At 39.9% G+C, this 14,026-nt stretch overlaps 1 protein-coding gene and 1 long non-coding RNA gene across 2 annotated transcripts in view; both read right to left on the bottom strand.

Annotated features, from left to right (window-relative positions):
- Positions 1-8,976: 8,976 nt before the first annotated feature.
- Positions 8,977-12,293, bottom strand: elfn1a (extracellular leucine-rich repeat and fibronectin type III domain containing 1a). The gene has a single exon (XM_088936607.1). It carries the CDS (start codon positions 12,291-12,293, stop codon positions 9,915-9,917), a length of 2,379 nt encoding a protein of 792 aa, XP_088792733.1. The 3' UTR covers positions 8,977-9,914.
- Positions 12,294-12,660: 367 nt separating this feature from the next.
- Positions 12,661-14,026, bottom strand: part of LOC148818739 (uncharacterized) — a 73,360-nt gene continuing 71,994 nt past the window's right edge. Inside the window, exon 3 of the long non-coding RNA XR_016094413.1 lies at positions 12,661-12,742. This is a non-coding gene — a long non-coding RNA (uncharacterized LOC148818739). The remainder of the gene's footprint in view (positions 12,743-14,026) is intronic.

The raw sequence follows: 14,026 nt of genomic DNA on the forward strand, positions 1-14,026 counted from the left end.
GAGACAAAGCAATAGTGATGACGCACAGCGGAGGAGAAGTGCATATCTTCACTTGTTCATCTTCACAATGTCCGTAACCACATTTTAAAGTTTCAGTGACCATGACCAAGGCCATCTGTTTCCAAATCATTTTCACTCCTGGAATCCTGTCAGCGATGGTGCAGTATTTCTCCTATTTTACGATATTGCGCCTTGTTTTAAGATGGAAAATAAATGCTTTCAATTCCACCCACTTTGCCCTGGTAGCTTCTCTCTGTTGGTGAACATGAGATGAGATGGCTCTACTTCTAAAGCCATTTATGTATTTTTCTATTTGATAGGTCCTATTTTAAAGGTCACGCAATATTTTGAAATGGTGTGTAATATCTTAGAATCCAAGTTGCTATATGTCACTGTAATAGACCCTGCTTTTTTAACTAAAATGTTATAAAGGTGAGAACATCTGTAGTCTGGAAATAATGTAATATTCAGTTTTTCTGTTGACTCCATTTGAATCGCATCAGAAAACATTGATCTTTTTGTAATGCGTGTAGAGAAAAACAATTCAAATTGTTGACTGATAAAAAATGTGTAATTGCTTTGAGGTGTGATCAACTGTGTGTAGCAGCACAGCAGACAAGATGGCAGCCTTTTTTGAACTACATTCCTCAGAAAGCTTTGGGGGAATGAGCTGCTGCTTCCAGAAAGCAGAACCCCTGTGTGCTCCTATCCCCAAAGAAGGGGTGACCATGGATTCAAGAGATCTATAAGTTTTGTGAAGCTAATTCTGTTAGTTGAGAAAGTTTGGAAGTTTCAAAGAGTTTCGGGGAAGACTGAGTATTAGGAGTCGTTTTGAAACCGGTAAATAGCTTACCTGCCTGGCTATGATAGTTACAGACATTGTGAAAAAGATCAGTCAAGATCTCAAAACGGAGCTTAAGCTTTTATTTTGGTTCAGGCTGTCTTTTTTTTCCCCCACACTGTAAATAAAATTACACTGCTGTTTTGATCCTTACAGCTGTGTACATGTGCGCGTGTTGTCCTGGAGCTCCCTGATAAAGATCCTGTTACAACACTTCCAGGGGGCTGTCACACACTGTATTGTGGGAAGCTTTCCATGGATTCCAGCCTTATGGACACAGCTGTTCAGAGTCATGGCATAATGGGGTGAAAAAATTAGTGGAGTACCACAGGGGTCTGTACTAGCAACACTGCTCTTCGAAATTGCTATCAATGATCTAGAATCTGATATAGTTGGTAAATTTGCCACTTTTTTAGATGATACCAAATTAGGAGGCTTAGCACACATTATAGAAGCAGCAAATGAAATAAAAAAGATCAAAATCAAGATTGGATGAACACCCGGCTAATAGTGTTTAATGTTTGCAAGTGCAGGGCTTTGCAGGTGTTAAAAACTGCACTGAACTAGAAGAAGCTACTTATGAAAAAGACTTAAATGTTCATGTTGATTCATCTTTTACAACCTCTAGCCAATGTGAGGAAACAATTAGAAGACAAAAGATTGGGATATATTTAAAAATATACTTTAAATCAAAGGATGTTTGTAATATATGTGCAAATGCCAGCTCTCACCCTGTGTCTTCACGCGGTCTGATACAGCCACTGGAGCTGTGCACACATGGTATGGGCAGTTGTCAGTGTCCACTGCCTCTAATTAAAGGGCCATTACATTATTGATATCTGTAGTCCTGACTTCTCCTGCTCTAGTGCTCTCTCGTTGTGGGTTTTCTCCCTGAAGAATCCTGACAGCTTTGCTTGCTTTGCCTGCTTTGCTGTGCACCAACCTCCTGCTTGTCTCCTGACCTCGATCCTGGATCCTCACTGGCTTTGTCTCCTCTCAGATTCCCCGAGCGACGAACCCTGGCTATCTGACCCCATGTTGTTTGGACACCCCTTGGACTCTGAAGTGTGATCTGCACCTTTGTCTCAGCTCGCCGTGCACCAGCCTGCACCTGGATTCAAAAGTCTGCCTGGAAATCATCAGCACTCCCCCTGAGTACTAGTGTTATGAAAGATGTTGCTGTTCTGGAACGAATACAGAGAAATGCAACTAGATGCATTCTGGGACTTAAGGCAATGTCCTGCACTGACAAGCTAAAGGATTTGAAACTTCTTAATCTTGAACAGAGAAATTGCAAGATGAGCAGTAACTAGATTTATGTTTGTGTATGATTGTTGATTAATAAGACTGTAGGTACTGTAGTTAATGAGTATCAGAAATGTTCTTTCCCTGTATTGTTCTTCACTCACTTGTTGAATGAATCAAAAAACGGTTAAAGAAGTGGTGAAAACAAATTTTGAAGGAAACTGAACTCATATACACTGTCAGTGTTTTTCAGCCCCTTTGCTTTAACAAACTCTTACGGATTCATTGAAGATTGTTTTTCTTCCCGAGTGTGTGAAGCACAAACAAAACAAAAAACAAAAGAAGACAGAGAAATGTCCCAGCTGTCACATTACAAGGGGCTATATAAGGAATTTCAGTTTGTACTTGCTAGGCTCTCTGGATTTGATAAAGTAGTTAAAGAGACAATTAGAGTTTGTTTTTGATAAAGTTCATATTGACTTGTTTAAATGTATGTGGCACATTTCATAAAGAGCTGCTGTCAGCAATGCTGAAGAAACTGTCTTCCTAAGCTGTCTTGTCTAGCAGTGTATTTCAAAATTCTTTATGTGCCTCTTTCAAGCCTTTCCAATTGTCATCTTTGAAACCTTGAACAAGATAACAATACATTGGAGTTTTCTCAAAGATGTCCTTGAGATTGATTTCAAAGAGACTGGTATAAGTTTGTTTTTTTTCAGTGAGGGTTGGGTGTGGGCTGGTTTTCTTTCCAGTATGTTCTTTTTTTATCCTGCTGGTTCTGGAGCAACACAAAAATTAATGTGCGTGGAAACAGAGAAGGGGCATTGAATATTGCAGTAATAGGCATTTGTGTATTTTGCGACAAAACACAAAATAAAACACCAGCTGCCTTTACTTGAATGATTAGTGTACTAAGCAATGACAGAGTACAGCCAAAAACTGCAGATCAGGCCTTGGATATAACCTACAGGGTTATACATAAAGGTCTGAAAAGGTAACACAATGATTTGGTACTTCCAGGAGTAGTACTGTATGTAAACGTGGCATAGGAATTGGTCAGGATATGAATATGAAAAATGCAAGTACTGAAATGTGTGTTTTCTATGGTTTAGGGCCAGCCTTTCAGGCATACATTGGAAGGCCTTTTCTTCTTTTAAAAGGAGATCATTCAAATGGGAAAAGGCAAAATTAGACATTTAATAAAAACAACTCAAGGGAACAGGAGCCCAGAAAGGGGGAGCATTGGCACATAATGTCATTATTGCGCATAGCTGACTTAATAAAAATTCTAGGGCTTGTAAACAAGAGTTGAGAGAATATTATTATATGCATAATACTAAATGGCATGTTTATCACTTAGGACGCACTAACAAACTTTTTGTGATATTTAAACATAAGGATATGATTGAGTCACAAAATGTGGTACATTTACAGAGGGAAAACTCTTGCATGGTCTTGGCCCCTGGGTCTCTACTGTATTTAAACGCCTTGCATGAAAAAAACTTTGTTAAAAGATAAAATAAGTTTCTCTTGAATAACTTTTGTGAGAAGCTAAGTTTGGTCTCCTTATAGATACATAGAAGGAATAATTATTTTATCTTTATGATCTCTGGAAACAGAAGCTTAATATTTCATGTGCACATACTGTATGTTGTAGGAGCGTATTTTAACATAAGGAACCCTTTTCCTTCAGTTGTAGGGGAATGTTTAATATCAGGAAGCATGAGGCTCACACCAAAACCTCATACATCTCTTATGTGGTGTTTTAATCAAATAAAGATTTCAGTCTTTCCAATTTATGGGTTGGTATGGTGGGTTTAGCTTTAATCTTGCTGAATTACAGTGGTCTGCATGAATCATCTCAATAACTCCTAGCTTTCCACTAACTTTCCAGTTGTAGTTTGGTAATGCAAGCTTAAATAATAGGTTGTTCAGTCACTGCTCTCTGTGCAGATATCACAGAGAGAAACTGGCAACAAATCAATTGACAAGAGCTGTGCAATGGGGATATTTGGGATTTTCAGTTTTATTATCTACCTGATTTCTCAGTCACACAGTTCCAAGCCAATACTACCATAAGCAGGACCTGGCCGAAAGAGACAAACGTCTTTTTCTTACGAACTATACAGCTTCCTTGTTCAGTTATGATCATCTGGAATTCTAATAATCGCTTCCTGATTAAGGTTTCCAGAACTGTGTGCAAAAAATTTGCCGTTTTCCTTCACACTCCTTGTTTTTTTTTGCTCTGGTTGATACACAGTTTTGAACCATGCTGTAGACCCCAAGACTTTTTTAATCATGATTTTCTTCTTGCCACCTTTCTGTATAGGCCAGTTTTGACCTATGGACATGTTCTTCCTTCTTTGCCGTTGACTTCTGTAGCTCTTTTCAAGTCACCAGACCTGATTGTGGCATTCCTAGCCAGCTTCCTCCTTGTCCTGCTTCTCAGTCCCTGGGTAGTGTCTGGGTGGTGTAATCGCTATTTTAATGATAATCATCACTATGCTCGAAGAGATATTGTGTTTTCCAACTTTTTAATGATCCTAGGAACAGTTAGCCGCCTCCTGATCTGTGTGGCAACTTTATCCCTGAGTTGATTTGAAAGCTCACTGGTCTTCATGGTTGAGTCGTTGCTATTCTTACTTGGAGCAGAATAAAATACTGAGACAGGTGTCTTTATTCTGAAATGACGGGTGCCAGTATTATTTCACACACACGGAGGCCATTGAAATAAGTGTATGACTTGTCAAAGCACCTGACCTAATTTAGGTTTTTCAAAGCAAGGGTGTGAATGCTAATGCAATCAGCAATCAGCATATTTTAGTTTTGGATTTTTCTTCATAGTTTTTGCTGACATTTAACTTCTTCCACCCATAAAGGGGTCCAGTATAAGTATTCAAGTTTTTATTAACCTATTCACTTGATGTCTATACTATACGTACATTATTTGTAATTTAGTTAAGGGGGACATACTTGGAAGGAGGTGAATACATTTGCGAGGCATAAAACGAATGCGTACATATCGAGTAGTACATGTTCTGATGTTAAGGGATCTGAATTCAGTCATATTAACTACCAATCCCCTCCCTTAACTTTGCTGTCATTTCAAACTATCTGGATTTTTCCTTAACTATGTTCTGTCCATACATTTTCTAACCATTTCATCCAATTCAGCATTGCGGGGAAGCCAGAGTCTATCCCAGCAGGAGATAGCTTGGACGGAAAACGTTTCCATCCCAGGACACACACACACAGATAAGCCTACACTGACACCGGGTTATTTAACCTGTCAGTGTAGGTTCATCACTGTGGGAGGAAACTGGAGCACGCAGTGAAAAACCCATGTGAATCTGGGAAGAACATTTGGCATCTCAAGCCTGGAACTGAACCCAGGACCCAGTGTTAAGAGACATCAGTATCACCACACCTCCCCAACTATGTTTCAAATGTTTATTATTTGTTAAGCTCTCTTTTTCAGTTAAAGAAAAAAAAACAGAACATTATATGGGGCAACACTACTGTCAAAGTAAACTTATTATTGCATTGCATCTTACTAAAAATATACTTAAAAATAATTCATTTTACTATGTAGAGGTTAGCCTAACTAAGTTAAGGTCCCTTATAATGTCTCCAGACTTACAATAAGTCGATTAGCAGTGACACTTTTGGGACATTCCCTTTTGATAACCTATTCTTGCTTAACATCTACTCTTTTCTGCTGTTAAGCACTTTTTACACTTACGAGCAAGTGGCATTAGATGTTAAAATCACCACTGCCAGTGTAACATAAAAAACCCGAGTGGTCATCTATTGTAATGAAGCAACTCCATTACTGTTTCCTCTAAGCCCTATTTGATGATAGCTGTTGGTGTCTAAAATAAAGTTTTCTTCTCTACCTTCTTCGTCTTATTAGTAGTAATAGATATCCAGACTGATCCAATCTCACCTACAGTGCTAAAATGCTCCAACCTAACAAGGATTATCTAACTGTGACAATGAAACACCTCTAATAGGTACAGTATATTAGATGTATATGATTTTCTTCTAGTTTTCTTCACTAGCATGTTCCGGAGTATTTTACATGTCTTACTGGTCAGTTTAACCAGTGCGAAAGCTGGTCTCATAGCTGGTGGATTGTGGGTTACGGTCCCTGCTGTGAGCTGGCTGTGGTACCTGAAGCCACTTGCTTGTACAAATGAGATCCAGCAATGTACTGGCATCTTGTTCAGGGGGGAGTTCCGTTCTCTCTCATCCATTTAACACCACGGAAGACAGGGTGAGTCTGGCTTGATCAGCCGATTTGGCTTGTATATGTAAATCGCCAGCACGCGTGGTAAATTGAAGAAGATTTTAATTTCTTGTCCTTTTCCATAATTAATAAAATTGCAGGGACCTGGCTCCTGGGAGCAACCCTCAACAATAGTGGCCTAGAACTGTCCACTACTACTGTACGTATTTCATTCAAGAGCAACTTTGTAAGCTGGTAAGGTGTCCTTATACTGTTTAGGCAAACATCCCGAGCCCTTAGAAAATTCTGGTATTCTAAAACATCACTAAATTCAGGATTGATTCAAGATGAAACAGAATTCTCCATCGATGCTTAAGCTGCCAACTTGTCTGCTTTTTTTAGAATGTGCTATGTATGTAATATTAAGCAAATACTATGGAGCTGCAGTGTGCAATACAATTTCAAGAAAAGAAAGATTAATGCATTAGATCGCTAGTACCCGTCTTCACAAATATTTTCAGTACCGTATGTCTGTAGCTCGTAGATATGATGAAAATAGAATACGAGCAAAACAGTTAAATACATATTAATAAGTTTAGAATCTTTTCTCTACAGACTAGCTAAGTCTAATGCCATATTAAAACATCATAAAATCAAATTACCTCATTTTTTTATTTCAAGTGAAATAACATCAGGATTATTTTCACAGTTTGTCGATTACACAATTTAGTAAGACTAAGGAAAATATTTTTCCTGTAAGACTCAACCCAGTATCTTCTGAGACATTCAAGGGTATAATTTGAAATGTTTTTTTTTTGCCAAGTATCACTTTTTAATAGTGTTAAAAAACTCCTACACAACTAGAAAATTATAGCACTTAGCTTGTGTAAATGAAAAGATTTTTTTTAAAGTGTGAAAAAGGAAAATAATATTTGAACCAAGTACATCTTATAAAATGTGAGATTCTGAAAGCACTGAGTATTTACTGTAACCAGTTTCAAAACCATTCAGCAAACTAAGGATCCTGTTTCCAGTGCATGTTCTTGATCACTTCATGAAAACCATCTTCAATTTAATCTACAATGATGTGGCAGTCGTGCAAGCAGTTGAAAAGTATTCTTTGACCTTTGTTTTAAAGACTACTGAGAGAAAAATTCATTCTTGGAAAATTTACGTCGATAGTTGATCTTCTTCATTTTGGTTGGATGGGTTTGGAAAGCATTTCCATATTTGGTTCGATATGCTCTTAATGATTTTGTCTGATTGGGCTGCAAATACATTAAAATAAATATCTTGTTTCATTGCAAAACTCTTACATTTTAGGTAAATCCTTTCACTTTCATTTAAATAAACAGTCATGATCAAAAAGAATTCTGATCAAAACCTATTGTTTATTAGTGTTTTACAGACTGATTCATAAAAATGATTGTTTGAGTAATCTGGGAGATCAGAGATTTTATCTAAAACAATCAATGGGATAAGTGAAAGGTGTTGCTAATTGCTTATGTCTTGTCTTTAATTTTGTACTCTCTGGAACAAGATAACTTTTTCATACAATAAAAAAATAATTGAAAAATTATTGTGCTCTTATTCATTTTTGATGGATCATATAGCCCTTGAAATCCATCAAAATGCTTCTTTTGTATGCTTGGCCTCACCGTGTTACAGGTTAAACCCATTGTTTTTTTAGTTTCTGTGTTCCTTCCCTGCTGTGGTTTTCCACATGACTGCACTGAGACTCAGGAGTGCTACATTGTGTACCTCAGTACAAAAACACATGTAAGCCATTCTGAAACATATCCATAATAAAGTACACAGGTAACATCTATAGAATAACTTTAAAAAAATACAACAGATGAAGACATGTTAAAACATCCTAATATGGTTAAAAAATTCAACAGCTTCCTCCCAGATTTTTAAGGCTTTTTAAATGTGTAATTGGACTACTCAATTATTTCTAGAATCCCCTTGAAGACATAATTGGATGATGCATGAATTTCTCATAACAGTTCAATTCAGGGGTAATGTTTATAAGTGGTAATAATGCTGAATATGTTAATAGTGCCTTAATGGGTTCTTCCAACTGGACTGCTTAGTCATGCTTTGTTGTCACAGTGGAGATTAAAAGTGTTGGTGCAGAATAATTCTTCATTAAAACAATATAAAACACTCATAGTTTACCAGCTACAAGGCCTGTTAATGTTACCAATTTTATATAATACTCTATATATACACATATACATATATTGGTGATGTATAGAAATGATAAAATCCCATTTTACATTCAATGTTCTCATACCTATTCACTCTGAACACATTTTTACTCAACAGCTTTACTTGTCTGCTTCTGTAGCGTGTTCAATGTTGAGAGGTCATTACACGTTTGTGGCTGGTTCATTAACAAGTCTCCTGCAGGGGAGTAATTATGACACAGCTGCATGGATCAGTGTTTAACATATTTTAGTACTGGAATTCAGGTACATTAGTAACCATGTCCTTCAGTTCTGTAAATATCAGATATACATGTTCTATTTTTCGGAAATTCTTGTGTAACCTGCCAGGTAAAATAAAAAATAATAAAAACTAGTAATATGTTCATTTTTCATGTGGTTCAACACAACCCGAAGAAAAAGCTTGTGAATAACAAGACTGCAGCTTACAGTAAAAGCTGCCAGACACTTTTATTATGTAAAGAATACATTCATCCTCAGGTCTGTAGGATTAATTTCGGGGCCCAGATATCAGCAGAGCATGTAATGACTTGCTACCACAGCACTTTGGTAGGAAAATTAAATCAGAAACGATGAATCTCAACTGTTAGTATTGTGCAGTTTGACTCGTGACGTCTGCAAAAGATATGCAACACAGGATAAAAACAACAGTCAGGGTGATTTCTAAATGGACGTACCATTTCATTGAACAGTGCAATTGTTATCCATCAGGACAGGAGACATTCATTTGAGACACGAAATAATAATGAAGAAGTTGTCTCTGAAATCCATGGTTAAAACCTGATACAAACAGGTCGTTTTTCTCTTTTCTCATTTTCTTTTCTTACAGCAAACGTTGCAAATATAGAAATTTATCTGTACATAGTTATTTTGAACGTAGGACTCACTGATATTACTTTACGCTACGGAGTGAAAAAAAATGTGTGCATGTGGATGTAGCTCTCTGACAAAAAAAACATATACACAGAGTCTTGCATACAGTGTTCAGCGGACGTTTTAGTTTGTTTTTCTCTCAAAGTACACAACAGTTAATCCACAGTCACGGGACACAGCCATGCGATACCCAAAGGATAATATTCCAATGCTATTATTTGAAAAAGTCTTTTCTTTAAAAAAATGACGGTGAAATCAAGTTGTACAGTTTATTCTTCCTATTTCCTTCCCATTATTTTGGTACATAGATACTCACTAGCGTGAGACGTTATTTTTCATGTCCAGAAACGCATTTCGAATAAAAATAGCTGCGGACGTATTTTTTCTCTATTTTATTTTCTCTTTTTAAACCTCTTTAAGGTTTGTTTGTTTGTTTGTTTTTTCCTAGTTTGTTCTGTTTCATTTTGGTCCAAATCTGAAAAGAAAAGTCTGAGCGGAGTCAGGATTTGTGCTGGGCCGACACGCCTTTCCAGTAGTCTAAAATGTCATGCAAGTCCTCGTCCTTGGCAAACTGGACTTTCTTCCGCAGCGCGTGCCCAGCTGCCATGTACTCTTCCTCTTTGTGGCGCTTGCGGTGGAGTTTAAACCTCTCCCATATGCTGTGTGCTGGTTTGCAGGTGTACTCGGGACTTGAGGAGTAGCTGAGGTTGTGGTACTGGGGCGACAGCTGGGAATAGGTCACGTCTCTGGGCCGGGGGCGAGTCAGCGGCTCCAGGATGGACGGTTTGCGGCTCCCGTGCCCCTCGATCTGCTCGCCCTGGTGAGAGCCGGGGTACGAGTGCCGATGCTCGCTGTACTGCCTGATTTTCTCTGCCTCCGCTCTAAGGATGGCAGCTGCCGGTGTGACTGTCAGGATGCTGTCGGCCGTGGGCGAAGTCTTCTCGATGTACTTGGCTTCCGACTTGTAGGCTCCCTCCGAGCGGAAGGACCTCGGGCTTCGGATGGAGCCACTGGAGGACGTGCTGGAGCGCTTCGGAGCTGCCTCCATGCTGTGATGCCTCTGCAGAGGGTGGTGGTAGCTGTCTTTGTACACGGGGGACAGAAAGCCAGACTTGCTCTGAGGCTGCTCTGAAATGAGCACGAGCTGGGGCTCTGCAGTGGACACAGCTCCGGATTTGACACCTTGGAAGGAGGTCGAATCGGATTTGAGAGCGTCGATGCAGTTGTTGATGATCTGATTGACTTTGTCCACTTCTTTAGCTATGGTGGAGATTTCTGCCACCGAGCCTTGGTTGTTCCCGGAGATAGATATATCACACTCCCGGCGATCGGGCTGCTCCCCAGTCCGCACCTCAATATAATTCCCTTTCGCTGTTTTGGGGGTTTCAATAATATCCTGAAGCTTGTACTGCTCCATTTCACCTGTGGAAGGCAGGTACGGCATGCGGGCTATGTTCTCTCCAGCCATCATCTGCTTCTGGGTGAGCTGGGAGATCGTCCCGCTCTCGAGTTCAGCTCCGTATTTCAGTTCGATGATGTTTTTCTTGATGCTGCCGGATTTCTTGTGCTTCTCATCTTGCTGCCGCTTCTTCCGCAGGCAGTAATACACGAACCCCAGGACAATGACCATCCCAAAGAGGCAGCCTAAGATGGTCATGATGTAATGGGTGGCAGTGGAAGAGTTGGGCACGTGGTCCTTCCCGTTCTTGGGGCCTGTGTTGATCGTCAGACAGGTGTGGTTGAAGCGCAAGGAATAGCGTATGGAAGCCACGCAGTACGTATAGCTGGTGTGGGCTTTTAGACCCGTCAGCTCGATATCCTCCTTCTGATTTCGGAGATTCTGAATATCGGTGAAGAAGCTGTTGTTGTAGAGCACAAGGATGTACATCTTCTTGAAGGGGTGAGGGATCCGGACCGTAAGGCTAGCGCTGGTGTGGGTTACATGCTTAAGTTCTATATGGGGTTTCATACTGGGGTCACTGTGAGTTGGGGTAATTGTAATTATTGCCATAGTTTCAGCTCCAGAACCACAGTCCTCAACCTCACAAGGGGTCGGTGAAGGAGGTATGGAGGTGACAATGTAAGGGGGTGGATTGTAGTTGGATTGCTCATAGTCCTCGGAGCACAAGGTAGTAAGTTTCTGCAGAGCGTTGCGATAACTGGGCTGATTGGGATTCTGGCTGAGAAGGCTGTAGCCGGAGTAGTCCGGCGGGGAATCACACAGCATGCGCTCGCTGGTCCTGTTGGGGAAGTTGGCAAGCCACTTGAGGAAGCCCAGTAAGTCACAGGAGCAGCGAAAGGGGTTGGTGTACAGCTCACACGTAGTCAGCTTGCTCAGGCTTGCGAACGTCCCGCCATCCAGCAGCTGAATACGGTTCATGGACAGATCGATGTTCTCGATATTGGGACACTCCCAGAAGGCGTTGGAGGTCACCGTCTCAATCAGATTGGCTTGGAGGTAGAGATACTGCAGTTTGCCCAAACCCCTGAGGATTCCCTCTGTCAAGTTCCTCAGCCTGTTGAATCCCAATTGCAGGACTTGGAGGTTAAACTGGGCAGAGAAGGCCCCGTCTTCTATATAAGTAATCTCATTCTTAGTCAGGTTTAGGTAGGTCAGGTTGCCAAAGCGACTGAGGGAGGAGTAGTGGATGCTCTTGATCTTGTTCTCATTCAGACGGAGGTCCACGATGGTGCTGTTGATGTGCTGTGGGATGGCCTCATAAGGCGGCTGGTTTTGGCTGCAGATCGCCAGCCATACAAAGCCCTTTTCTCCCTCAATAAGCCAGCAGTCTCCCCTGACCCCAGCTATCTGTGTGAAAGAGAACAGTGCCGCCCACCAGTATAAAGTAGTCATCACTATGCCTCCATAGCAAGCCATTTGTCCTGCTCCAGCAGCCACGACAACTGCAGACAGTTATCCGGTCAGTGTTATTTTTCTCGAGATTCAAAAAGGCAAGATAAATGATCTGAAGTCTCTGACTGAGCAAAGACAACCTTGCTCGGTTCAATGTAGGCAAAGATTAATAAACGTACTGACAAGTCAGCCAGTAAAATGGAAATGGCAGCAGCTGGAAGATCTTGTTAAGACGTACCCCAACTGTATTAAAGAAGGCAGCTGCATACAGCCTGTGGAGTAAGCTTTGCTGAGCCGGGTGGCTGTTGGTCTGAGCAGAGTACTGGAAAGCGATGTCTGAGTTTCAATATATCACTGCTTTAGTCTGGTTTGTGCTTATTTCCCTTGTGGTCAACATTTCTGATCAGCCCTGTATTTCTGTCTCTTTCTTTTTCCCTCTGCCCCACATTCATTTATGGGCTTCAAATGCGATCCTGTAAAACAGGAAAAGACAGAGAATTACTTTCCTCATCTGGGGAAAGATGAAACGTACACCATACAAAACAAACATTAATGGCAATCAAACATTTATTAATAGCATTGTAGTTTTAGGATATTAGGATATAATATTACTAGATAGGATATCTTGGTATAATGTCGTCTGTTAGACTCTGGCAAAGGAACTCGGTTTAAAATAACATTTGAAATGGAAACAACCTGTTGAGGATTAGTATGATAATCAGTTTCATTAAATTCAAAACAAACATACTCTGTCCATAGTTATATGTCTTGAATTATTTGACTATTTCTCACTTTTGTATTTTGTAATTCAAAGTTTTTAATATTCTGGGTCGTTAATACACTATATACCGTATATATTAAAAATCTACCTTGAAGTTTTAATTTACAGAAATATATTCTCTGCTAATGGAATTGTATGTACTGTATTGGACACTGTACTCTATACCCCATAGCGCACCAGTGCTAATTGGATAGGTCTCTGGACTGGAACTGGAAGGTTGAAGGTTTAAAACTTACAGCACCGCAGATTGTTCCAATACCCAGCTCTATGACTTTCTTTGAAAAATATAATAAGCCTAATTCATTAAAAATATTATCAACTTAAATGGTATAGTTGAGCAGAAATATAATTGAATTTAAGAGCCCTAATAAGCAATAAAAAGACGGGAAAAACACACAAACAGCAAGTCAGCAGCTAAGTCTAGCTAGTTTTGTACAGTACGTACAAGGATCTACTTCAATGTAACATGGTTATACAGTAAGTTCTTATCATTTAATCTCATAACCCATCAGAAAACTCCCTGTGGCCTACTCCTATTAAAAGATTTCATTGGTCAATTAGCACCTGACAGGTTAGAGAACACAGAATGGCCTTGTTTTCACACCATTAGCCTGGAGACTATCAAACTGAATTGATTAACACAGACTTTTGTATCCCATACTAATTCAATTAGATGGGAGAAAAAAAAAAACATCCTACAAAATCTACATTATCTAAAATATACAGAAGTGTGTCACTGGAAATGTCTGTGTACACAAGTGCATACAATATCCTTCTATCCAGTTTCTAACCACTTTATCCAATACAGGGTCACAGAGGAGCCAGAGTCTATCCCAGCAAGCAATGGGCGCAAGGCAGGATAACCTCTAGACAGGACGCCAGTCCAGCGCAGTGCACATACACTAGGGCCAGTTTTCCCAGAAGCCAATTAACCTCCCAGCATGTGTTTGGACTGTGGGAGGAAACTGGAGCACCC

This window comes from Atractosteus spatula, chromosome 18, assembly GCF_055471065.1.
Source record: "Atractosteus spatula isolate fAtrSpa1 chromosome 18, fAtrSpa1.hap1, whole genome shotgun sequence".
Lineage (NCBI taxonomy): Eukaryota > Metazoa > Chordata > Actinopteri > Semionotiformes > Lepisosteidae > Atractosteus > Atractosteus spatula.